Here is a 25,456-nt window from a genome sequence, read left to right on the forward strand (position 1 = left end):
GCTTGCAATCAAATAACAGCTCAGCTCCCCTTTCCCCTGTGCAAAATAACCTCTTTTTTAGGCACCACACACAGTATAAATTTTGAGATTTTTAATTTTTACAAATGTTTGAAAGAATCACTGAGCACACAGTGATAAATATTCCAGCAGTTGATAGGCACCCAATGAATGGTATTTTCCTGAATTCAGTATTGGGATCCAAATTTATTACAAAAAGGTTTTGTGCTGATGGCAGCAGAACTCCCTCACTTGGCCAAAAATAAAAAACAGGTCTGATTTTACCTTACAGATATCTAAGATTAATGAAGATCAGAGATGAATTACTACATCCATGTAGGTTAGTTTTATCACTAAGTCCCCTTGCTCCCTCCCCAGATTTAACTGGTGAGGTGCAGAAGGAATTATAGCTGTGATGTGGTAGAACCCAATCCTACACCTGGGTCACTATAGATGGAGCCGGGGCATGGAAACCAAATCTGGTTACAGGTGTAACAATTTCAAAGTGAGGTCAAACAAAGCTAATGTGCAGGAAATTCCAAGCTCCTCACTCCCATCTTCTGCTGGTCAGCGCTGGCGGTTCTCGAAGGCTTCAGTTCTTTCATTTCTTCCCTTGTTTGAGTAGAAGACTGTCACTGCGAGGGAGACAGAAGTGAGTAATCAGCCCAGAAAGCACAGGCAAAGCTGAGCCAGATCCTTACTACTGACTTGGGAGCAGGAAGTGTCACACTCCAACAATGTGGACTTCAAGTCCTCTGAAGACCTTTTTTCGAACCCCCTTAAGCCCGCTGGGACAAATAAGGTAGAATCTGGCCAAACAGGCGCAAAGGTGATCAGAGATTGCATAGAAAATAAACCAGCTCTGGTTTCTTTTCTTGATTCTAAGCTTTTAGCCTAAGTCAACTGGCTCTGCTCTGTCTCTGTCCAGTTAACACTGGACAAATGAGGCTAAAACCATAAAATTCTGTCTGGCTCTGAAAGCGGAGAATGAGGTTTTCTAACATGGACTGGAAAGCTTTTGGAGAGTGACGAGAACATCTTTTCAAGAGATCATTACACCAAATCAACACAATATACTACAACCATCTAAGTGTCTCCAAAGAGCCCTCTGTTTTAACAGCAGGATGTCCAATACAGGTGGGACAGATTAGAGGACAGTCCTCAGATTATTATTCCTGTCTTCCCTATGCAGGGTTCCAAGACACACGCACATCTCCCACTTGACGTAGATGTTTGTATGGCCCCTGCAAGGAAAGGCTTCAAACTTCATATCACAAATGGGAACTGAGGTACAAACAGAATGAACTGGTAGCCAGAAATGCCCAAGAAAAGCAAAACCCAGGCCGAAAAGCAACACATCAATGTCCTTGTTCCAAATACTAACAAAATAAAGTTGAGCGTCCTACCTTCCTCTGTGCCAGGAGATGTTGTAGTGGGGTGGAGAGGAAAGAGAAAACAAAAGAGAAAATCATTGGATTGAGAAAAAAATAATTTATTTCTGCAGTAAGCAAGAGTGCACTCTACTTAATTGTGTTCTCTTGCATCAGGATCTCAGAGGAAAGATCCTGAGAGAGCTCCTGAAAAAAGACTAGTTTCACAAGGAAGGTGTGGGTAAATTGCCCCCCAGCAGCCACCTGTCCTCTTACCTGGTAAAGCCCTCATCCTGCAGGTTCAGTACCAAGTTATCTGCTGTGAGATACACACGGTTTTGTGAGCCAGCAATCTGAAAAAGAAATCCGTTATAGAGATTGTATGGAAAAAAGCTTAAATGCGCAAGGAAGGACAGCATTAATAATCTCTCTCTCCCTCAAGATACAGCACTCTTGCTTGTATATACTTAAAATCTTAGTTAAATGAATACAGTTTTCAAAGCCAACTACGTAATGTCCTTACTTCCCATCCCAGTGCCGTCAGACTTTTAAAAAGCAGTGATCATTCTGTCTCCTTGTCAGTCAGACCTTTGACCCCATGCCTATCTGTCCCCTCTTTGCAGTGTGCAGCAAGCCAGGGGCTTGTGGTGGCTGCAGCTGAGGGAGGGTGATGAGATCTGATTTGGATCTGGCCTTGTCATATGAAGGGCATAAACTCCTAGCCTTGCATATAGTGGCCGATCACTGCTAACTAAATCTTTAGATCTATTTGATCACAAAAAGAGCAGAGCTGGGACAAAGATCAGGACAGGGCAGGTCACATTCGCCTTAAATTCATCATACGGCCACCGGGCTAGAAGGAGAGAGCAACTGCAGAAGAAACATGGAAGTTCCCTGCTCTCCTGCTCACCGTTTTTGAGATGTTCTGAGCAGCTCGTATCTTACGTAGTTTGATGTAGCCTGGATTCCTGCTCAGAGCTTCACCGAGGTGCAGGGTACAGTTATGGAAAAAAGCCTGGTAATTGAAACTCACTGCCTTCAATTAATTCCTCCTAAGGAATTCACACAAATATATGAACACGTATCAGCAAATTCTCAAAGGGAAAAAAAACCAAAACACTGCTACCCCACTAATTTGGGCCTCTAGGCAAGCACATTTTTACGTTTCCAAATGTAAAAATTCCAAGTACAACGTTATTGCCCCACACAGCAAACAGTAATTACATCTTACAACAGGGAGCAAAGGCTCGCGGTGTCTTCTGCCCTGATCTGTAACCTCAGACAAGTAACTGCATTTAATCCTCACTCCAACAAACTGCAGGGAAAAACAAACCCGAGACCTACTTGAGGCTACCATCTCCTCAAAGTCTGCTAAACATGAATCCATGCAACAAATTCCAAGGCCTGTCAAGCTCACAAGCCACATCCCACAAAACACCCCAAAGCAGGATATCATCTTAGCAGCTGTAGCTTCTCCTTCAGCCTGAACAATCTTCTGCTTCTGCTCCTGCTTGGCCTTCTCCACCAGGAACTGTGCACGCTGTGCCTCCTGCTGAGCTGCAGAGAGAATGGACAAAAGCACTGAAAGCAGATCCCATCTCTTGACTCCTCTGCCACGACTCTATGGCTGAGGCCTGGGAAACTCATGCTTCTGTAAGAACTGACAGTATTCTAGGGCCACATCCACAAGAAAGAAATGCATAATTTTGCCACTGTTTTTTTGTAATAAAACCACAACTTCTAAGTATAATAATGGGAAGTACTACTTCCCATAGGAAGTAGTAGGGAAGTTCCCATTCATGACCCATTCCACTAGCTATGGCCCGAAGTTTTCTGCTAATACTTGGAATAATCTAGTTAGCTCCACTACTAAGGAAGCTGGGGCCTGTAACCCTGAAATTGTATCAATGCAAAAATATTGACACGCTAGCTCAGATTTGCTTCCTTGCTTATTAATACAATAAAAAGGGAAAAGCAGCCCACCCTTTCAAGGCATAAATTGCACTCACCCACTTGCTTGGCCTCCACGGCCGCTGTGTATTCACGACTGAAACTCAGCTCTGTGATAGCCACATCATCCAGGATGAGGCTGAAATCCTTGGCTCTCTCTGTGAGTTCTCGCCTAATGAGCAGAGACACCTGAAACACAAGCACAGCAACAGCACTTCACACAGGCTGCTCCTCACTTGCTGTGCACTACAATACTGAAGCACAACTGCTCTTCAGTTCAACCACAGCACGCCAGAGAGACAATATCTAAAACAAAGCTTGGACATTAATGCCTGTCCTCTGAATCTATCACCACTAACTCACTCTCCATATTCAGAGCTATATGTGTAGCATTTCAAAACTTAATTACAGCTATTTATAATTCCTTAACAATGCTACACAATTAGCACTAGAAAAAAAGCCAACTTATTGAAGCTTTTTTTTAAAATTTTTTTTACCTTCCACATCCTATCATACGTAGTTCCACAGTTGCCATGTTTGTTTTGGAGTAAGTATTTTCTCTTGCATTTTGAATTTTCTACCTTTTGGAATTTGAGTTTTTCCTCAACCCTTCATCGAGTGAATTGCAAGCACGTAACTTACAAGGAGTCACTTTCTTTCCTTCTGAATCTAAATGCTCCATATTTAGATTCAGAAGATTCATACATAGATTCATACATATCACTTTACAGTAAAGACTGCTAAACACAATTTAACTCACTTGGTTCAGAAGTCTCACAGTTACCCCACGGTCCTCTGCTTCTGATAAACATAAACAATGCACAGATACTGCTTCTTTGCTGCCACACCCTCCTTTTCTATTCATTCATGTTATACAAGATCTAACACATTAAGTTGTCTCCTCAGTGCACACCAGGCAGCTTTTTATGTTTTTCATAACCCTGATGTTCCCGTTACTGACCAATTCCTAAAATAAAACCTGGACATTTATTTCTGTTATTTGCTTTTTTTTTCTGTCATGGATTCTAAACAAGTTAGAGATACTTTGCATTTTCTCTTCAGCAGTCTCATGCAGGAACTTCTCCAAAGCATTTTAAAAGAAAATCAGCAACTCCACTCTCCCTCATTTAGGATAAGTGGCAGATCACACAATCACCGAGTTTGGAAAAGGCCTCCAAGATCATCCAGTCCAACCACCCACCTATCACCAATAGTTCTCACTAAACCATGTCCTTCAACACAAAATCCAAACGTTCCTTGAACACCTCCAGGGTCGGTGACTCCACCACATCCCTGGGCAGCCCATTCCAGTGCCTGACCACTCTTTCAGAGAGGGAGTATTTCCTAACATCCAGCTTACATATCCTCTGGCACAGCTTGAAGCCATTCCCTCTGGTCCTATCACCAGTTACATGAGAGAAGAGGCCAACCCCCAGCTCCCTACAATCTTCCTTCAGGTAGTTATAGAGAGCAATAAGGTCTTCCCTGAGCCTCCTCTTCCCCAATATACTCTCAGAATCCATGGAGCTCAAATTATTAAAAGATAAACTTACACGTAAAGGCTTTTAAAAGTTAGTAATTTTTATAATTTTGCAACCCCTCCAGGTTCCCCCCTAACCTTTCTCTAAACAGAAATATTCACAATATTCTGTAGCATCTATCACCAAACACTTACCACTCTGCTAACTTCTGACCTGCTTCTCATTTCAGCTCCACTCAAACTGTTCAGTTTGTTTTGACATCTCCCTTGATACCCACAAAAGGTCAGATTATCACTTTAAGACAGATCCAGTGCTACATGCTCACTATGATTTACATTAGCTCTCCCTCCCCCATTATTACATTACATTTTGCATTCTACACATCATGAAACCAACGCTCCTCTCAAAAGCTGGCGGTACAGCTTCTGCAACTGTATCAGAATCAAACCACAAGCAGAATACAGTTCATACCCTTTCTGCCAGCAGATATGCATCTTCCACCCCTTTTAATGTTCCCCATGTGCACAATTTAAATGTCCTTTGCAATCTGAGCAGAAGCTCCCTCAGGAAGGGTCACCTGGGCTCTCTGTGTGATGAGCTGCGAGGCATTGAATTTGGCCACCACGCTCTTGAGCACCTCGTTGACGATGGAGGGCAGGACCCGCTCCTCGTAGTCCAGGCCCAGGCGCTGGTACATGCTGGGCAGCTCTGCGGCATTGGGGCGGGTGAGGACGCGCAGCGAGATGTTCACCATCTGCAGGTCTGAAGGGAGAGACGTGAGCAGGGCCGGCTCCAGCTCTCCCACCCCACAGGCCCCGCCGGGATCCGCTCTTACCTTTGGAGCCTGTAGGGGAGGAAATTTTCCGCGGCCGGGCACGGATATCATAGATGATGGGGTACTGGAACCAGGGAATCCTGCGAAGGATCGGGACGCCTACATCAGGGGAGGCCGCACGGGCGCCCGGACTGGGAGGAGGGGGGTAGGTCCTACCTGAAGTGCAGCCCCTCAGCAAGGATAGTGTCCTGCTGCACGCCGCCAATGCGGTTGAAGAAGATGGCCCGCTGCCCGCCTTCCACTGAGAGGAGAAACGGCGCGGTCAGCGAGAGTGGGGGGGTGCGGGGGGCACGGAAAAACGGGGCGCGGGCCGGGGAGCACTCACCGATGAAAACGGACTCGCGGACTCCATAGGCCAGGGCGCCGGCGCCCAGCAGCAGCTTGAGGGCGGTGCCGACGCCACGCGGCCCAGCCGGCAGCCGCCCCGCCAGGTCCTTCAGGCTCTGCGCCATGGCCGCGCCGTGCCGCGCGCCCCGCCGGGAAGGACACCGGAAGCTGCCGCTGCCTTCCGCCGCGCTCCGGAAGTGGTCCCAGGGGGAGGGAGGGGAAGGGTGCCATCTTGGGCGGCTGCGGCGGCCATTGGCGGCGCTCGCGGTGGTGACGCTGCGTTGTGCGGCTCGGACAAAATGGCGGCGCCCAGGCGGCCGCGTGGGGAGAAGGAGCAGGAGGAGGATGATGCTTTGTTAGAGGCTAAGCGCGTCCGCGGACAGCGACGGCTTCTGGTGGTGCTGGAAGGGGCGAGCCTAGAGACAGTGAAGGTGCGGACGGAGGGGGTCGGGCCGGGGGATACTCCGCGGTTTCTGTTGTCAAACTGTCCGTGCTTTGGCCTTAGGTGGGGAAGACGTTCGAACTCCTTAATTGCGACAAGCATAAGGCGCTGCTGCTGCGGAGCGGCCGGGACCCCAGAGAGGTGCGGCCCGACATCACCCACCAGGTACCGCCTAGGTACTGGCAGCATGGACTGCCCTAGGGCGTGTGGGGCCATGCCGGTGTGGCACTTGCTGCAGGATAGTGCCCCTGGAGTGTGGGGTATCGTCTTATGGCCCTAGGGCGGGAATGAAGTTAGCTTCACCCACCATACTTGTGCTTAATAACGTGTGTTTGTATTTATTTGTGTATGGGATTGCTTGTTTCTCAGCATAACAGGAGTACTTGTGTGGCCACTCTGTCTCTTGTCACGTATGCAGTCATGGAGTCTTTTCCAAGATCCCTCCCTTGCACCTTTTCAATTTCCTCTACTACATTTTTGTTTTGTCTTGTTTCAGAGTCTTCTCATGCTTATGGATAGCCCTCTGAATCGGGCTGGTCTTCTGCAAGTTTACATCCATACCCAAAAGAATGTTTTAATTGAAGTTAATCCTCAGACCAGGATCCCAAGAACGTTTGATCGATTCTGTGGTCTTATGGGTAAGCGATTCATGCTTTGTACTGGCTACAGAATTATGTGGGGTGGTGGTTAGGAGCAGAAGAGTTGTGTGAAAAATTAAGAAGTTACACTGACTCAAAAAAAAAAAAAAAAAAAGAGAAGGGAAATGAAAGTTTCTTTTTGTGAATTCCCAGCCACATACTCGCAATACATACCATACTTCCTAGTACAGCAGGGAGTTGCCTGCATGAGAGTATGCTAATGGCAAAATAATTCTCTGATCAGTGTTTTTTTTTGTTTGTTTGTTTGTTTTTTTAAACTTCTTTAGAAGATGCTGGGAACTCTGAAGTTCTTTCTAGTTGAGCTCTCACCAGCAGGCAGAGAATGTGCTTCCTCCAGCAAGAGAACAGACTGCTTAACTAATGTTCTTCTCTTTTGTCAGTTCAGTTGCTGCATAAGCTTAGCGTTCGAGCAGCTGATGGTCCTCAGAAATTGTTGAAGGTAAGCAGTCGTTCACTGTTCACAGGTAATGGTGCAAGATTCCTCTTTGCAGCCAGTAATGTATTTGCTTTGAGTGCAGTATATATTGTGGACTTGTCTATCTGACAGAGCCTCTTATCTCTGCACTGCTATTAATTTTTTTTTTTTCTGTAGGTTATTAAAAATCCAGTCAGTGACCATCTACCTGTGGGCTGTATGAAGATAGGTACCTCTTTTGCAGTTCCAAATGTGACAGATCTGCGTGAACTGGTTCCTACAGCAGAGCCAGTAACTATTGTTGTGGGAGCTTTTGCCCACGGTTCAGTAAGTGCATGTAGCCTTTTTACTTAAGTTGTAAATATATTTATGATTGTAGGTTTTAGTGCCATTTTTGAGGTTTTTTTGTTTGTTTGTTTGTTTTTTTAAACTTCTCTATTCTTTGGGAGCTTTTCCTGCAACCCCTTCTCTGCTATAGTCCTGCTAAGAAACTGCCCAGCTCTGTGATACTGGGGCCTTTCACTGAAGAGAGGGCTATCAATTGCTTTGAGGAGCTTTAACGTGGCAATGCTAAGTCTTGGATGAACCATGGTCATATAGGAGCAATGATGTACCTCTGAAACGGATGAAAGAAGATGGGATTAAGTGATAGTGTGCAGCTTGATATACAGTCAGATATGTATTTTCCTCTTCTTTCTCCCCCCAGGTCAATGTGGACTATACAGAAAAGATGATCTCTATCAGCAACTATCCCCTCTCTGCTGCCCTCACATGTGCTAAAATTACTACTGCCTTTGAGGAAGCCTGGGGAGTAGTATGAACTTCTGTCTCTGCTGCTGTCATGATGGACTGCTATACAGTGACTCCAGATTCTGGAGAGGCTTTTTTTAGTTCTTTGTGGACCTGGTGCAGCTTTGGGCTCCTGAAAAGGAAAAGCTTCAGTTTCTTCTTTGTAGCTCCTGGAGCAATGCAACTTTACATGGAGGTGCCCCACCAACCTTTTTTCCTCCTATTAAAGGTAACTTTTCATAAGACTGTGTTTTGTACTTAATTTTTTGTAAATGAACAGCGTGGATATCACCCTTGATAGTAAATCCAAATTTGTTGTGGAACCAAAGTTCTTAGCTGGGCCCAGCAGCTCTTTCGCTGTAGTGTGTGACTGCTCATGACTCCCACACTGATGCACCCTGGAGGAAATGAGCTGAAGCAGATATGAAAAAAGAACAGGAGCAACTTTATCTTGGATGACAAACGTAGAAAAGTCAGAGGGTAGCTCCATTCCAATACAGTGCCCGTGTTGAGTGTTTTACAATCATCTGATATCAGCAGAGAGACGAGAGTGTCCACTGGAGGGCGGCAGAGAGATAAGGCAACATACAGAAAGTGGAGGGTCTGGAGGGAGACAACTCCATTCCCCTCCTTTTGGGTCTTTGACCCTGTGCTTTCTCTTTTTCCCCCTCCTCACGTTGAAAAAAAAAGTCATACTTCAACACAGCAAACTTGGCAGGTGGTGCTTTGCTTCTGGAGTGTTAAATCAACTCCTACAAATGCATGGGTGGTACAATCTGAAAAAGAAAGAGCTATTAGACTTGTTCCAGTTGTCTTGTTTCAGGGCTGTAACGCTGCTGTTTCACTTCACCGCCTCGTCCCAGTGTGGGATTCCTGCGAGGTGTCCCTGAAGGTGGCACAACCTTACCTGTTGGCTGTTATTCTGCTTTTTTTAGCTTTTCTTTTCGTGGCACAAGTAATTTGCGAATATAAGGCAACACCAGTAGTAATGTGAAAAACAACACGTGGCCAAGGAAATAAATAGACTTGTACACCTGCAAAGAGAAGGGGCTAAGGGTCAGCAGCAGACTTCAGCTAAGACCACATGAGAGGGCAACAGGGGTAAAAGGGACTGGTTGCATAGATTGTGTGTTTAAGGTTAATAAATACCTTCATCCATTTGTCCCAGGTGAAAAGGCAAAATGGCACCAGAGAATAACCCATAAACATCCAGTGGTTAGTCTGCTGTAGCACATAGAAAATAGGCTGCAAGGCAGTGATGGAGGCCAAAGTGCTTAAAGTAGGACTGTCCCGAACAAGGTTTATAACCTAATGTAAAGAAAAATAAAGCTCTTCTCAGTTGGGTGTCTTAACGGTTGTGTCTGTAGGCTCTGCAACCAGACCATCCTTGTTAATTAACTTTGGTAACCGGCAACAAAAAACTAAGTACCCTATTCTTGAAGTTTTAATCAAAAAAGAAAAGGCTAAATATGGAATATTTTTCTTTCACTATCAGAGATTTAGCAGAGGCATTCTCACGTGCTTGTCTTCCAACCTTCCCAACTGGCAAGCACTTCAGTTGCAATATGCTCACGTGCTAGTTGTACTGTAAAAGCTGATGGGAAGAAAGCTATGGCTTGCCAGTGTTAAGCTAGGAACTTACTGAACCTTTGACCAGAACAGTACCATTGTGAACACCAATTTCTAAGTGAGCAGTTATTAAACCCTTCAGTGTGGAGTTTCTGGACTCAAGGGGAAAGGTTAACGCAGGTGACCTCATTCTGCTGAGTCTGACAAGGCGCACCTGTTTTTCAACGATGACTATAAGCAGCTCCATTTGAAAGCACACCAGGTAGCCAGAGTGTAGTCCATGCCAAATAGCCAGGAAGAACAGGGCCAGTGCCTGTGAGAGCAGTTTGTTACCCAGGAACTTCAGGCGCTTGAAGATGTAGCTAGAGCAGAGTAGAAACAAAGTGCTTCTAGTACACTGTTTATCCTTCTCTCTCCATGTCAGAGATGTAAGGCCCAGGGGACCGTGTCTTCACGTTTCCCTGTGGTAACAGAAACAGCTAAACAGTAGTTGCCCTCAGAAATTGGGGGCAACTTACACTTCAGTCTTTATCTTAAATGCCAGCTAGTGGGGATAAGTGGTCCTTCTGACAACGCTCACAGAAATGAGGATATTTTACAATTCAGTTGTGGTCCAGCAAGATCTGAACCAAAAAGCTGTGTCATTGCATAGGAGGCATCAAGAAGCAGGAAACAGCTGCCAAACTGCATCAGCCACTAGACCAGTGTGGCAACTGTTTCACCTGTTCTGCAACTGTTTGACCAAGAAGGCTAGAGAGCCCACTGTAGTTCCATTCTAGCACCCCCCCTCCAGCTTTTGCCATTTTCAACTTCCTGCCTCTTAACAAAGAACTGCCTTTTTAAGTTGGATTCAAAGATCTACCCAACTCAGTAAGCTGTTTCAAATAGGAGTAGGGTGAGAACTGAGAACTAGCAGATGCTGAGTGCTCCCTTCTCAACTTATGATCTTGGTTCTGTTGACATAGGTACTACTGACATTACAGAAGTAGAAATTTTTCCTGCTCACCGGGCCACCCAAGCATTGGTGTTGGTGTTGAAAGAAGCAATGGTCCCTGTGAACAAAGGTGTTGTCTCATACAGCCAGACCTTCATATTGGCACAGGCATCCCACATAGGTTTTCCACTCTGGTCAGTCCCATTGTACCCTAGACCAACAAGGATGCAGACACCTTCCTACAGAAAAAGACAGAGGAAGGATAATAAAAACACATCACTTTTTTTTCTTTTTTTTTTCCTGAAAGACAGAGCTGGGGACATTCTGATTCTGTGCTCACTGGACAGTACCACTGCAGATGGAGAAAATGGGTTAAAATCTTCTCTTTTTGATTAGTTAACCCTTGCTTTACTTAGAGCAAACTACACTGATCTGCATTGATACCCAGATACTTGAATTTCTAAGTCCAACCAAAAGCATACTTTGTAACTTCAGAGGTGCGAACTTTGTTCATTTGTCTTGTTTCTAGAAATACTTCTGACTCACCGTAACAAGCCAGCAAGTTACGTATTTGTAGAGTATAATTTTGCCCCAGACCAGTATGTAACCACAGCGGAACCAGAAAGGCTTCTCCTGCAGAGATAGAGCAAATTAAACATGAAAATGAATGAGTTCTGGCTATATAAAAGGTGGATAGTTGAGATCTCATTACTGTCTTTCATATTAATCTAATCAGTATGTTGCGACACTAAATAAACTGGACTTGCAGGCTACAGGGTTATATGAATCCATACACCTTTTTACTTCCCTTGGTGATATTTGACTGTACCGACACACGTAGTCTGGAATTAGCATAATCACTGTGGGAATGGATACCCTCATTTATTCACACTGGTACAGAAAGAATGGACAGGGACTGACGTCCCTGTTCCTTGCAGGGGAGTTGGACTAGATGATCTTTAATGGTCCCTTCCAACTCTGAGAATATAGAATATTAATTCTATAATCTGCAGATTGGAATTGCTTGTTAGGAGTTTTCAAAGAACCCCAAAGACTCTGTAAATTTTTAATTCAAATGAGTCAACCTGGAGAATCTGCTGCTGCATCCCTCTACACAAAATACACTGTTGAGAGAAGCAGATCAAGTTTTTCTTTCAAAGCTAGCCTGTACTCAAGGATAGCTCACCTAATAGAGTCTACACAATGAACCTCCATCTTCAAATTTTAAAAAGCCTTGGAAACTACTACCGCAGAGTTCTTTGTGTGTAATGGTTAAACAGTTACTAAAAAGTAACAAAATACACATTAGGATTCCAAAAACAGCTGTACTATCCAAGATGAATTCTCCATTAGTAAAAGGCATAGCACTAGTTGCTGACTTATTGACTATGAATTGAGGCAAACCTAAAAAGCACAATGGCCTTCCTCTACTCCTGTAGATCCAGTGCCCTCCAGAGAAGTAGAATTCTTGCACGTATCAGAACTGTCAAATATATACATACCATGTAATCATCTGAGATGAGGTATTCATCAGAGATGTATGGGCTTGACAAGGTATAGGTCACTAGAAATAAGAGACCCAAACTCAGGCGCTTGAGAGCAGGCACAAAACTGAGAAAGAAAAATACGAAGGTCAAGGAAAAGCCCTGTTTAAAAACAGAAGTGGAAATGAGGAGTTTGGGGAGACGGTGACAGGGGTTACCACATTCCACTGCAGCAGATGCCTCTACTTGGAAGCTGGGGTGCTGACCGGATTCCAGGTCAGAATTGAGTCTGTACTAAACAAGCCAAATGTTAATGTTTTGGCCCCTGAACAATGCTAGGAAATTATGTAGAGTTTATGAGCACCCTCTGAATGGCTGCCTTCTCTTATAAATCACTTTTAGTCACAGTATTTCAGTGTCCAGGTAAGAACACGCTCTGCTGCAGGGAATGCATGGAGGATTCAGCATTCTGGGATCTTAGGAAAGCAAGGAGCTAAGTGGATCTCATTACCTATTGGGTCTCTGGCCTTGAACGTCAGTCATCTCACCCCTTGCCAGTTTCTGATAGTCTGTCATGGAGAACTGAGGCCCCACCATGAAGGCACCATAGAAATAGGAGAATCCTGAGACCTCCAGCAAGGTAGGAACTCCCCGGACAGCAAATCGACGCTGCTCAGGGGTCAGGAACTCCTGCACCAAAGGGATTGGATTAACATCATCCTAAGGGTTGTCATGCTTAGCTCTGGATGTTATGTTTCAGTGCATCTCCTTTATGGTCTAAGCTCTTACTCTCCACATGCAGGGAACTTTTAACTTAGTACTTCATTCCTCTCCTCATTGCTATCACTATCTCCAGTCCCTCCAAACAGCATAGATCTATACTCCCAAAAAAGCTCAAAACAAGGAAGAAATCTGTTAACATGCATCCCTGCCAGCACAGATGCACAGTAAAAGCTCTGTATCTGACCATTACCAATCCCTGACTGCAACAGTATGTACCCAGACCATGCTGTCCTACAGTTCCTACTTCTTGATGCAAGAATTTAATGTCTTCAAATACTTGAAACTTCTGCTTAAGAGATTTCAGATGAACATTTTTTTTCTTGCAGTTTGTGATGACTGCATGGACACTGAATGCTGGATCGGCCTGTACAGGAGGTGAGAAACAAAGACACCTGAAGTAGTATTAAGAGACTGTAATAAGTGTTCTGTCCTCTTCCACACACTGTGCTGTGTGACTTCTGTCACTATGTAATCTTCTCTAATAACAGGGCCAGAACAAATGGCAAAAATCCAAGAAGATATGACATGACTCAACAAAAGAAAGGAAGATGGGAACTGAGATCCAGTGCTGATGGTTTCCACATTAAGGGAATACTACCCACAAGACACAGAGCATTGGAGATGGGGAATCTAAAGCAACAGATTTGGGGAAAGCAGATGGTGAGGAATTTGGAAGGGGGCAGAATAATATTTTGACACAATTCAGTGCTGAAGCAACTTTTTCCCCTCTGTAATTGCTACAGTTTCTGTTCCAAATTATTTTTTTCCACTCTGGAATTCAGTGCTCTCAGATATTCACAGATAATCCTCTCTCAGATCTGGCTTTTGCCAAACAATGAATGCAGCTTACTAACTTACATCCTTTGAACCTGATTTTGTGTCTTCTAGATCACTGGAATAGCAAACAAGAGGAAGGGAAGTGTATTTGTGTTCTACTCACCAGATCTTTTCCTCCATCATAGTAATCAATGGCCAAGCCTGGAGATGAGAAACAATCATTTGAAGATTTATGATGGACTATTTGGGCTAAGCAAGCAGTCCTCTTCCCTGAGGCATGGCTTACAGAATGCAAAATATAACAAGGTAGCATTGCTTACCAATTAACTTGAGAGTCAAGACACAATGTGGCATTGTCCACTTGATGTCATAGTGCTCTGTGGCTGTGAAGTAATAGCCAGCCATAAGGTACGTCTGAAAGAAATAATTATTTGGGTTATTTAAAGCAAACCTCCAGCAGTTTTTGATCTGTTTTCATTTTTCCACCTATATTTGCTACTGAGAACTGCAAAAATGAACAGAAAGCCCTTTCTACAAACTGATGCAAACTGACATAAAACTTCCTTAGGAGGAAGTTTATCACACAGAAGGTGGTGACACACTGGAACAGGTTGCCCAAGGAGGCTGTGGATGCCCCATCCCTGGAGGCATTCAAGGCCAGGCTGGATGTGGCTCTGGGCAGCCTGGTCTGCTGGTTGGCCACCCTGCACAGAGCAGGGGGGCTGAATGATGTTTGAGGTTCTTTTTTAACCCATCCCATACTATGATTCTATGATTCTGTGATGCAGTAAGAAAGAGAATTTTACCATCTGAAAGACAAACGTGGTGAAGATGGCAGTGACTGTGCGACCCATAAGTCTCAGGATGAGAAACTGTATTAGAACACATAGCAGTGAATGAAAGAACTGCATCCCTGTAGAGAGAGAGAGACGAAGCAAAAATGAGATTTTCCCACTGCAGGTCCTCCCAAACTGCAGCAATCTCTGGGCCTAGTAGCTCTCTCTTCCAAAGCTCATCTTACCAAAATTGAAGTAAGCAATTGAGAGTCCTGTGAACACATTGTAGAGATGAACGAGGTAGGTCTCCTTCTGGAAGAGGAAATAGCGCTGGAACAAGGCAAAAGGATATCCTGAATAGAGGGGGAAAAGATGGAAGAGTTGTAAATTAGTGTAAGCAAGCAGCAGCATTTCTAATGGTCCAGATTATAGCTTTATTGAACACTTTACTAGGAATATGCACTTGATGTAGATACATCACCAATACAGGCCATGGTATAATTGCTGATACTGTATTTCCATCTAAGGGGATAAATGCTAGATGACTTAGTGGAGTTTCTGGCCTTATACACTACAAGAGGAGGGACAGTGCTGAAATACATATATCAGACTTTGGTGGACTACTCTCTCACTCCTCCAAATTCTGTGACAAACACGGCGAATATTACAAGGGAAGGGAAGATAAATTTTATAAATGGCTTATACCATCGCACTGATCTTGAAATTCAGTCCCTGCTCCCCCTCAGTGACCTCTTATATGATGCTGAGTAACCTTATGGTCAATGGCTCTATGTCCAGGTAGAGGCTGGTGACAAGTAATGTCCCCCAGGGGTTTGTCTTGGGACCAGTACTCTTTATCATGGACATAAACGATGGGATTGTGTGCACCTTCAGCAAGTTTGCAGAGTCACTAAGCTGAGTGGTGCTGTTGATACGACAGAAGGAAGGGATACCATCAAAAGGGACCTAAGCAAACTCAAAAGGTTAACCTAATGAGATTCAACAAGGTACTGCACTTAGGTCAGGGAAATTCCAGATGTGTGTATTGAGTGGGAAAAGAACTCCTTGAGAGCAGCTCCACCAAGAATAACATAAGGGTCCTGGTTGACGAAAAACAACATGAACCAGCAGCATATACTCGCAGCCTGAACGGCTAACAGTACTCTGGACTTCATCAAAGAGGGGTGGCTGGCAGGGTGAGGGAGACAATTGTCTTCTTCTGCTTTGCCCCCAGTAGATCCATCTGGAGTACTGTGTCCAGGTCTGGGGCACAAGAAAAACGTGGAGATTTTTGGAATGGGTCCAGAGGAGGGAAATGAAGATATCAGAGAGCTGGAACACCTCTCCTACAAATACAGGCTGAGGCAGCTGGACTTGTTCAGCCTGGGGAAAAGAAGGCTCCAGGGAGACCTCATTGTGGCCTTCCAGTACTTAAAGGGAGCTTACAGGCAGGAGGGAAATCCACTTTTTTTGACAAGTAAATAGGGACAGGACAATGAGGAATCATTATAAACTAAAAGAGGAGACATTTAGATTAGATGTCAAGGGGAAATTTTTCATTGAGAGGAGTGAGGTGCTGGAACAGGCTGCCCAGAATTTGTGGATGTCCCACCCATGGGGGCATTCATTGCTAGCATGAATGAGATCCTGGGCAGCCTGAACTAGCGGGTGGAAATCCTGCCCTTGTCAGGAACTGGATGGGCTTTCAGGTCCTTTCCAACCAAACCCATTCTATGATTCAGTGATTTTGTGATGTTTAATCCCAGTGCTCCCCAGGTGACCTCCAGTCATACATAATTTCTTTTCTGACTCTTACTTTAGATTTGCATTTGATTTGTTAAGTACTGTGTATACAAAACCTGTAACTAAAGTCCACTGAGACTACACATGCAGTATTTTGAAAAGTTAAAGTAAGAAGCATTTCCTATTAAGTAGCTAAGATAAGTGGAAGGAGGTTTTTCCTTGCGTTTCCTATAGTTTAGAATGTGTTCCAATTTAGGAATGACTCCAGATTATTATCTGTGGCTCTAGTGAGAAGTTAAGTATTTGTGAAGCACTTCAGTAGTACAGTGAGATGGGCCATACAATCTCCCAAGAGTAAATTAAATTGTTGTCTTAAGGGTTCAGGTGAGGGTCATGAAGCATACAATAAACACTGCCACTCACGAGACAATAAATGTGTTTTAATACATATTGACATCGTACGTTTTGTCCATCTTACAAGGATCAGAAGTCTGTTCACGCAAATGGCGTCTCTACAGGTGTATGCATAAGGAAGTTGAACTGGGATAGTAAAAGCAACTTTATATCTGGCTATGAAATGTCTGTCAGAAATATGTACAAACGCTTTACTTCGCAAATCTGTGTTCTCTTAGTCTGATTAAAATCAAAGCAAGCAAATCTACCCCAGCAAAAAAATCCAGAAAAATAACCACAGTGCTGGTGCCCACACTACTTATTAGCCTAGCTGAAGCTTGTAGCAGTGGATAGATGTTTGCTACCTGAACTAAGGGAGTAAAAGTAGCAGTAAGTAGTCACGTTTTATATGCTGCAATAATAGGGTAATGAAACGCACATTCTGTTGAGCAGTGTTTGATGGATGGAAGCTTTCCAATAAGTAAAGCCAAATCTAAACACTGTGAGAGGAAATGACAAACTGTACTGTTATATCAAGTACACGTGCTGCAGTCAGTGCTAACAGCTGAGAAGACTGGAAGCATTTTCTGGCCTTTCCCTTCTCCCCCACGTCCCTTGTGAAGGAATTGCAAAGTCTGGGACTTGGGCTACCTTGTAGATCCCGGAATGCTGCATGCTCTACTAAGTCCAGCTGTGTACCTCTTTCGTCTAGAAACTCAACTGCTTTTCCCCCATTTCCTCAGCTTCTTGCCATCTCTCATTCTGCCCTTCCTCCTTATTACTGTTCTTTCCTCATTCTGCGTCCTGCACCAGTTTCCACTTTGCAGACTCTTTCTCATGCTCAATGATTGTCCAGTGTCCACATTCCACAACTCATTGCCCACAGACCCTAGCAACCTTGCTCCTGGATGCTCATTCAGCCTTGCTCTCCCTTTTGCAAGAGCAGTTCCTAATACCCATACAAAACGCCTTACTCAAACCTTCCTTTCCCTTTCTGCTCTACTTCTGTCCGGTTCTTCCAAACCTATTGCATCCACCACAGCATTTGTCCTTCAGCCCAAGTCAGCAGCATCTTCCTTTACCATCCCTGAAAGTCAGCAGAGGAGGAAAGAAGTAATTGTCAGACTGAGTTCAGAACACAGGCTCTCTAGAGATACAAGAGTAATTCAAAGAATTAAAACAATTCACATGATTAAAAAATAAGGCATTGCCTATCAGCCTCGAGCTCAGAAACATATAGACAGATACTATTTTGTCTCATTTCAATTTTCCTGTGAAACAGATACTATTCAAGTTTAATAAACCTGTTAACAACTGCTCACAGCTCTGTAAAACCAAAAGTGGTAAAAAAAAACCCCCAAACCTAAGAAGTATTACTGTTGGCTCATACTGAAAGTTAAAATACTTAAGTTTCAAATGGAAAAATCTTTTCCCCTTTTGAAAAAGGACGAGAAAAATAAGATTAGAAATACAGGCAAAGTACAATTTATTGCTGCTCATCAACAGTTTCAGTTTTAAAACATTTTCTCAAAAATCAGTGCAATCTCGCTTCAATTTTTCAATTTTTAATTTAAAAAAAAAAAGTTTCCATTAATTTCTGTGGACAGAATTAATTTGTGCCTGAACACTCCAGTGCATCTGTCTCCGAACTGTAAAGATCTGAAATTTTGTCCATTTTCTCTCACCCCCAACCAGTGTTCCTGCTCTTTAAGCAGCCCTGTGTCACATTCCATGCTTACTTTTTTTAACCCCACACAGGAAATCATATAATGGTTTGGGTAACACTGCTGTAATTAAAAAAATAAAATTACATTGAAAGTCCTCTCAGATGGAGGGCTACTAATACACACAGCATATCTGTTTGAAGAAAGCTAGCCATTTAAGGCCCACTCTTGCACTACACAGGTGCTACTCCTGGTCAAAAGTCTCAGTGTCAGCACATTCTTCTGATAACCAGAACAAGTTGCTCCTGCTGTGGGCTACAGTTTCCTTACAGCTTTCCTGCACACAGATCATTTTCTCAGTTTTACAATTGGGCCAATTCCACACTACAGATATAAACTTTAACCCCCACATGGCAGTAGATACTGACTATCAGTGGACATTATGCTGCAGCCTGTCTGCTATGGAGCACTCCCATCTATTAAGTAATTAGTTGTTCTGACCGATAACAGTGGCAGCACTCCCACCCCACCACGGAGTCCTTGAAAGAGTATGAATTAGCACAGGAAAGGCAGGAAAGCAGTTACACAGAAATTAGTGTTGCCATCTGGAAAACCTGCTGTCATATTTAGATAGGTTGGATTCAGGACACCACACAGCTTTCTTTTCACCGTTCAGAAACAACAGGAACAGAGGCCCTGCTCCTCGGTGCTGATGAGACCACGTCTATCAGCTCCCCGTCTGCCAAATTCATCTTTTGCAGCTCTTTCAGACAGAGCTGACTGTGACAGGAAAGCGGTTGTAATGCTCCTGGAGAAAACAGAAGGCGACCTGCTGATCCAAGGTAACTCTCCTCTTCTGCACACCATCAAACTGAAAAGCTGCCTGCATGCACCGTTGATTTTTTGCCTCTAGAAAATACTTTTTATAGCAAGGAATTAGCAATTGATGTAAAAGTGACAAATCGGCTGAGACATGCCTCTGATGATAAAAAAGATGGAAGAATTTATGGGAACAAGAGGACAATCTCTGATTAAGAGAACCCTGGAGTTAAACTGGAACAGCTTCTTTGCCACAGGCATTTGGGAGGGTAGCGGATTGCTGCACAACATCAAGGTTGTACACAAACACAAGAATCTAACTGAACAAAAATGTAAACGATTAAGAGGCTGGATTAGGCAGGAGGGCTAATTCCAAGCAAAACCGGCCTTGTTAAATTCAACACATCCTAGAATGTGCGACAAAAGTGCCTTTTTCCAGAGATGGAACTGCAAATAAGAACACCAGAAGCCTTCTCTTATTTTTAAGTCTTTGCTCCTTTTGTTTCTCCTTTTCTATATGCTTTTTCATGCTCCATTTCATCTTCATGCTTCTTCTCCCTTTCCTGTTGCTGATCGGTTAACTCTACCTTTATTAAAATCCAGAATCAATTGCCTCTGTGTTCTTGTAAGAGCACTAAAACTAAAAGGACAGGGGCAATGGGAAAAACAGATGTGTTAAAATGTAAGCCCTACCTAGTATTTTGACTTCAAAGGTGTTCTCTTTTTCTGCCTATAATAGCACAAGAATTCCACAGCTTTAAGAATCGGCGCACATGTGTGAGAATTTTAATTCAACACAGGAGTGTACTTTTAGACATCCACTTATAGTGCTTCAGTTTGCTCCACCTCAGAGCATGTGAGCAGCATTCCTGTCAGATGACACGGAACTGAAAATACACTCCAACAGGTGATCTGTCCACATAGATGGGCTGAAGAAAATTCAAAGAAAATGCCTGCAAACCATTGGTGAGAGGTGGAAGTTGAGGAAAGAATACTCACTTGCAGATGATTTCAAAGCAGATGATTTCTAGGACTTATAGGAAAAGCGTAACTCCCGCACGTCACTGCTATGTCTGTAGAACAGGGCACACTTCCCAGTAGTGTTCCTGGCAGGTCTGGGTAGATCAGTGGGTCAGTTTTGGCTCAGGGCTGTAAAAAGCACACTGCCCCCACCTCCACGTGAGGCAGTGCCAGGTAGCTTTGCAAGACAATGTGGCAGCATGGCCAGATCAGCACATCCAATTCTTGGGGATCACGCTTGACTTAACTGCTAGCCACATAAGAAGTAAGGCCAACCTAAAGCCTTAAATAGACAGTGTCAAGGCCTCCTGGCTCCTGGCTGAACAGCGACAGCAGGAAAGAAGCCAGTCCCCCTTCAAAGACAAAAGGACAACCTCTTCTCTCTTCCCATAGTTGGAGGTGCTCCCTCCCTTCCTCCTGCACAAAGTGAGTGCAGCACTGGCTCAGCCTGCTTACTTCAGCAACCAGAACTCTGTAAGCATGGTGCTGAGAACACCAGTGTCTTCCATGCTGATTTGAAGACAGGACTTCTCCAGGTAAAACACTGTGCTCAGTGAAGGCTGACTGGGCCCTGCACCTAGCGAAGAACGAGGTGGAATACACCTCTTGGAAGGCAAATTCATATCTCTGAATCACACCACATTTTTTTAAATGATAGGGCCTGCTAGAACTACACTTCAAAGTAATACTGTTTGTAATATTGTCTAATTGCAGCCAAATTTCTTCCAAGTTTGTGTGTATAAATTCTCACATGTGAACTCTGAAGTTTGTTTTCAATCCTGTACAGTTTGACTAATGGACTCCGCTCACGTTTTATTCTTTACATCCTGCTTTACAGGATGTAAAAAAGGTGCATCACTGATTAAAATACTGTGGGGTGACAAAAACCCCCATTGTTTACTCAGAAACATGTTGTTACAGTCTCTGTTAGTTTGCTGAGGAAATGTGTCCTCTTTAGGATTACTCAAATTTTTGTTCTTGGTTACTCTTCCTTCCTCCCCATCGTTTCATCCTATCTTTACCTTCTTTTTTTTTTCTCCTAACAATGACAGACTGTTAACAGTCTTAAATGACACGTTTTGCTTATTTCTGATCATGCTTAAGTGAATATTCTTACTCTGAATGGAGAGAGTTGGTTCAGAATATTTTTTCAAAGACAATGCAGCTTTCTCCAGAAATTAAAATAAGAAGTTGCAAAGTCCTTTGCAATTCTTCCCGTTTTTCAGAAGGCTGTTTTTTGTCAGTTTCTGGTAATCTCCAGAACAGTGAAACCCTGGAGACAGTCATTGCAGAAGAACTGCATAATCTAGATGGTGAACTGCATCGCTGGAGGAGAAAAGAGCAACAACTCTTTAATCCACGCTTAGAAAACAAAAATCATACTTCATCCTCATTGTCTTGTTCTGATATAACTCAGCAGTACTAGCTGCAGGCAATAAAAACAATTTTCTTCCTGAATCCCTGCAAACACCTGAAATGGAGGAAGTCAAGAAAAAGCAACACTTTGCTTACCCTAACGCAATTTCCAGCTTTTCAAAATGCCTTTCGTTTTTGCCCCACGCCATCCTATGATGTGGTCATCAACAACAGTTTCCTTACCAAAGGCTGAAAGCCATCAGTAACAATAAGAGGACTGTAAGCTAAGCTGCAATGAAATGAGCATTTCTTTTAATGCCACTGTCAGGTTAAGAAACTGTTCTCACTCTCCTGTTGCTGTAGAGTGGTGCCTGGCACTTACTTTTAATGCAATCCTATAATGCTTTACTACATATCCATTAAGCAGGAAAGCTGGAGCCAGTCCTCTCAGCCTGACTGCCCACACGACTTGCATGAGGACCGAACTGTAGGCAAGGCTGTTTTGCATGCCCTTAAGCTTCCTGTCTGAAGTTATGTCTTCTCCTGAATGCAATTAAGAGACACTGACGTAAGGAGAAAGGTCAGGGAAATGTATACCAAAACAAGAGGCTAGAGCTGCACATTTTGGGGATGCAGGGAAAAAGGACACAAGCAGGCTCCCAGCTCCTGATCCCAAGACCTTTAATACAAATTTAAAAAACTCTCTGAGACTTCATGCAACTGAGCATCAAACAGCTATAGTTATACTCACAAGTTTTGGGCTCAATTAATCTACTGACAGCAGTGGGCATCTCTTCTTACCATTAAGATGGCAAATCAGCTGCTGTTCATTTCAAACTAATAAGGGATTTTATTCACCCATAGGTTACCAAGCAGGAAACAGTGCCCTCCAATGTCATGTTCTAGTTTGTTGCTTCCAAAAGTAAGAAGCTAACGCATGCTCTGCAAATGCATTGCTTTACAGTATGTGTTTGCCTCCACATACACTTTCCAACACTGCTCCTAAATCAGTTCTTGTTGGACAAGTCCCTTGCTTACTTCAGTTGACTCGCCCAGTAGTAGCCTTTCTGCTTTTTCTGGTTTAGGTTTCTGCCAGGAAAGTAAATTGAATCAGCTTATAATTAAAGTCTCAGAGAGACATGTGGGAAAAGCTGTGAAGCTCATTAATTCACACTGACCTATCTGCACGTCCTGTATGTGTTTCCTATTACTTACTTTTCCTTCTTTTTTATACAGTTCAGCAGCTTCTGAGAGTTCAATCTCCTGTATCTACATTTGATGAGAAAAATGTTTTGGTTCAGTTTGATCTTATTGCAGATGAAATCAAGCATGAGTAAGTCTGGTCTAGCCTGCAGTTACTAAGTGATACAACTTTTCCTATCTCTCTTTCAAAAAATGCACTTTCAGTTAGAGAAAGCTGTTTTTCAGACATCTCACACATTAGCTCCCATACCTCCTCATATACACTTTCAGGTTCAGAGAAAAGCTTTTATTTCCTTTCTTGATGATTACACCATCCTTTTTTTTTTTCTTCTCCCTCCTCCCCCCAGAACTTAAAGTTTCAGAGGTATCCCCGGAGATTTCTATCAGCAGACTGTAAAAACACACTTGAATAGATTTTTTGGGAGCTCTGACACATATCCCCACAGATATTAGCCATATCCTGACTCGAGCCTTGCCTCAACCATTTTACCCATGATTTTTAACTTAATATGTTCAGATAAGCATAAGAAGCATGTGTTTTGCAATACTGCAGGCGGAGCACAGGACAACATGCCAGTTTTTCTAGCCACTTAGACAGCAGGCTTCACTCACCCTACCTGGTAGTACACACAAGCCACTCCTGCACGCTCCCATTGCTGCTGTAGACACAAATATGGTCCCTAGGCCAAAAGGTGCTTGGACAGGGCCGTGTCTCAGGCACCCTACTCTGAGTGTCCCTGCTTGAGTGAAGTGTGGCACAGATGGACACAGAGGACCTTGCAAAGCCCAGCCACGCTGAAAGCTCCGTGCACCTGTGGTTCCCTAGCATGAACCTCTCTGGTCCCGCTCTCCTGCGAGACCTAATGTACTGCAGCACCAGGCACATGTCTTGGGGCACATGTCTGGGACAGGCTGCCCAGGGCAGCAGGCACAGCCCCAGGCTGCCGGAGTTGAAGGAGCATCGGACATCGGACACGGGGTTTGAGCGCTGAGTGGAGACGGGAGGTGCTCTCAGGTTCAAGGCGTGCCCCTCCCAGCTCGGGATACCCTGTTCTACGGCGACAACTCCGCCAACAAAGTTCTGCACCCAGCAGCGCTCAGGACTCTCCATCGCGCCCACCCCGCACTGTGCAGGACGCCCGTCCCTCGCTATCCGGATCCACAGGTCCCGGTGCCGGGCTCTCCCCTTTGGCCCCGCGCCCAGACACGCGTCGCCCAGCACCCGGACACGCGCCGACCCGCCGCCCGCCCTCTGCCCGCAGAGGCCCCGCTGATTGGGGGGGTTCCGTGCCCGGGGCCGGAGCCCTCGGCCCCGCCCGCCCTTACCCATCAGGATGGACACGATGAGGCGCAGCGCCTGCTCCGACGAGCCCAGGGCCTCCGCCACCCGGGCCAAGCTCCAGCCGGACCCCGCCACCGCCATCTTCTCCGCCGGCCCCGCCGGCCGGTTGCTCCTGGAACCCAGCAGCGGCACCAACACCGCGGCCCCCGCACCGCTCTCGTCCCTCTCCGCGCCCATTGGCTGCGCTGCGCCGGCCACGCCCACTCGGCTCCTCCGATTGGACTGCCTTTGGCAGAGGGGCGGGGCTCTGCGCTCAGTAAGGCAAAGGTTACCCCGCGAGTGGGCGGTGCCGCGAGGTGTCCCCGCTAGCCAATGATTGGAGAAAGCGCTTCAGGGGGCGGGGTTCGATCCGAGAGGCGGGGGCGGGGCCGCGCCGGCGAGGCGGAGTTCGCCTTCCCATTGGCTGTGTCGGGACAGGAGAGAGCCGGGCAGGGAGGGGTAGGGGATGTGGTTGGGCAGGGGTTACTCGCGGGCAAGAGGCGCGTGGCGCTAGCGGTCGTTAGAGCGGAACCAGGCAGGGCCGCGCGGCGACGGGCTGTGGGGCATCGCCGCCCCGCCGCGCGGGGACCGAGCGCTTCGCTGAGCTTCCGCGGTGGCTTCCGGAGCTTAGCTCAGCTGCCGTGCCCCCGAGGGGGTCGCTTTCCCCACCGAGCGCCGTGGCACGCTCCGTCCCTGCGGCACCCTGCTCCGTGCGGTCACCAGGTGGCTCTGCCGCACAGCTTGTAGTTAACTCGTGCTACGGGAGCCCTCTGGGTACAACTGGAGTCGTCCTCCTCGGCGACGGGTTCGGGTGCAGCGGAACTGATGCTCTCACTTGTGCTCCCTTGTCATGTGTCACTTAAGTGCTGCCCGAAGCGAGCTGGCAGCACAGGCACAGACCCGCTCGTGGGGAAGATTTCTCCTGATTATACTCCGAACTGTATCTGTTGCACGTTACGCCCATTGCTTCTTGTCCCGGGGAAGAGCCTGGCTACGGTTCCATCCCCATGATAGCCAGCCTTCTGCCAGTAGCAGCAGTTAGATCCCGCTCTGTATCAGATCTGGCAATGCGCTCACATAGGCCTCATTGACTCAGAAAGCCGGGATGAAGATCTTACCCCCTGTTGCCTTTTTCCTGGCTAAAAAATGGTTCCTCACTACTGGTTATCCACTGGACTCCGGTGAGTTTGCTCCTGTCTCTCTTTTGCTGGAGAACACACAGCGGGCACAGTGGACCAGGCACAGCTTTATCAGTGCCATGTGGAGGGGAATAATCATTTGTCTTTATCCATTTCACCACAGTTTCACAGTAAATGATGTATTGTTGGCTTGCTTTTTTTTTTTTTTTT

General features: G+C 45.2%; 3 protein-coding genes across 7 annotated transcripts; 1 reads left to right on the forward strand and 2 right to left on the reverse strand.

The window, feature by feature from the left end:
• Nucleotides 1–76: 76 nt before the first annotated feature.
• On the reverse strand, nucleotides 77–6,119 carry PHB2 (prohibitin 2). Of its 2 annotated transcripts, none has more exons than XM_052701739.1 (9): nucleotides 5,959–6,119; nucleotides 5,790–5,874; nucleotides 5,634–5,713; nucleotides 5,376–5,560; nucleotides 3,377–3,506; nucleotides 2,821–2,924; nucleotides 2,278–2,355; nucleotides 1,632–1,720; nucleotides 77–626 (listed from the first exon to the last, which is right to left on the reverse strand). In XM_052701739.1, the coding sequence occupies exons 1-8, from the start codon at nucleotides 6,083–6,085 to the stop codon at nucleotides 1,640–1,642; spliced, it is 870 nt and encodes a 289-aa protein (XP_052557699.1). In that variant the 5' UTR covers nucleotides 6,086–6,119; the 3' UTR covers nucleotides 77–626; nucleotides 1,632–1,639. The 2 variants fall into 2 exon arrangements, with proteins under 2 accessions (XP_052557699.1, XP_052557698.1); XM_052701738.1 differs by lacking the exon at nucleotides 77–626 and adding an exon at nucleotides 635–1,409 and having other exon boundaries at nucleotides 1,644–1,720.
• Nucleotides 6,120–6,181: 62 nt separating this feature from the next.
• Nucleotides 6,182–16,781, forward strand: EMG1 (EMG1 N1-specific pseudouridine methyltransferase). Of its 3 annotated transcripts, XR_008210710.1 has the most exons (9): nucleotides 6,182–6,391; nucleotides 6,466–6,567; nucleotides 6,899–7,040; nucleotides 7,442–7,500; nucleotides 7,654–7,803; nucleotides 8,183–8,494; nucleotides 13,362–13,410; nucleotides 13,524–13,695; nucleotides 13,924–16,781. XR_008210710.1 is itself a non-coding variant. In XM_052701747.1 (6 exons), the coding sequence occupies exons 1-6, from the start codon at nucleotides 6,260–6,262 to the stop codon at nucleotides 8,294–8,296; spliced, it is 699 nt and encodes a 232-aa protein (XP_052557707.1). In that variant the 5' UTR covers nucleotides 6,182–6,259; the 3' UTR covers nucleotides 8,297–8,508. The 3 variants fall into 3 exon arrangements, 1 of the variants encoding a protein (XP_052557707.1); XR_008210709.1 differs by having other exon boundaries at nucleotides 13,362–13,695; XM_052701747.1 differs by lacking the exons at nucleotides 13,362–13,410; nucleotides 13,524–13,695; nucleotides 13,924–16,781 and having other exon boundaries at nucleotides 8,183–8,508.
• LPCAT3 (lysophosphatidylcholine acyltransferase 3) lies at nucleotides 8,690–24,320 on the reverse strand. Of its 2 annotated transcripts, none has more exons than XM_052701728.1 (13): nucleotides 24,113–24,320; nucleotides 14,834–14,941; nucleotides 14,619–14,725; nucleotides 14,133–14,226; nucleotides 13,976–14,013; nucleotides 12,764–12,942; nucleotides 12,271–12,379; nucleotides 11,315–11,401; nucleotides 10,841–11,007; nucleotides 10,049–10,196; nucleotides 9,415–9,573; nucleotides 9,173–9,299; nucleotides 8,690–9,041 (listed from the first exon to the last, which is right to left on the reverse strand). In XM_052701728.1, exons 1-12 carry the CDS (start codon nucleotides 24,303–24,305, stop codon nucleotides 9,183–9,185), a joined length of 1,506 nt encoding a protein of 501 aa, XP_052557688.1. In that variant the 5' UTR covers nucleotides 24,306–24,320; the 3' UTR covers nucleotides 8,690–9,041; nucleotides 9,173–9,182. The 2 variants fall into 2 exon arrangements, with proteins under 2 accessions (XP_052557688.1, XP_052557689.1); XM_052701729.1 differs by having other exon boundaries at nucleotides 8,690–9,056.
• Nucleotides 24,321–25,456: the final 1,136 nt, after the last annotated feature.

This window comes from Tympanuchus pallidicinctus, unplaced genomic scaffold, assembly GCF_026119805.1.
Source record: "Tympanuchus pallidicinctus isolate F22 unplaced genomic scaffold, pur_lepc_1.0 scaffold40, whole genome shotgun sequence".
NCBI classification, from domain to species: Eukaryota; Metazoa; Chordata; class Aves; order Galliformes; family Phasianidae; genus Tympanuchus; species Tympanuchus pallidicinctus.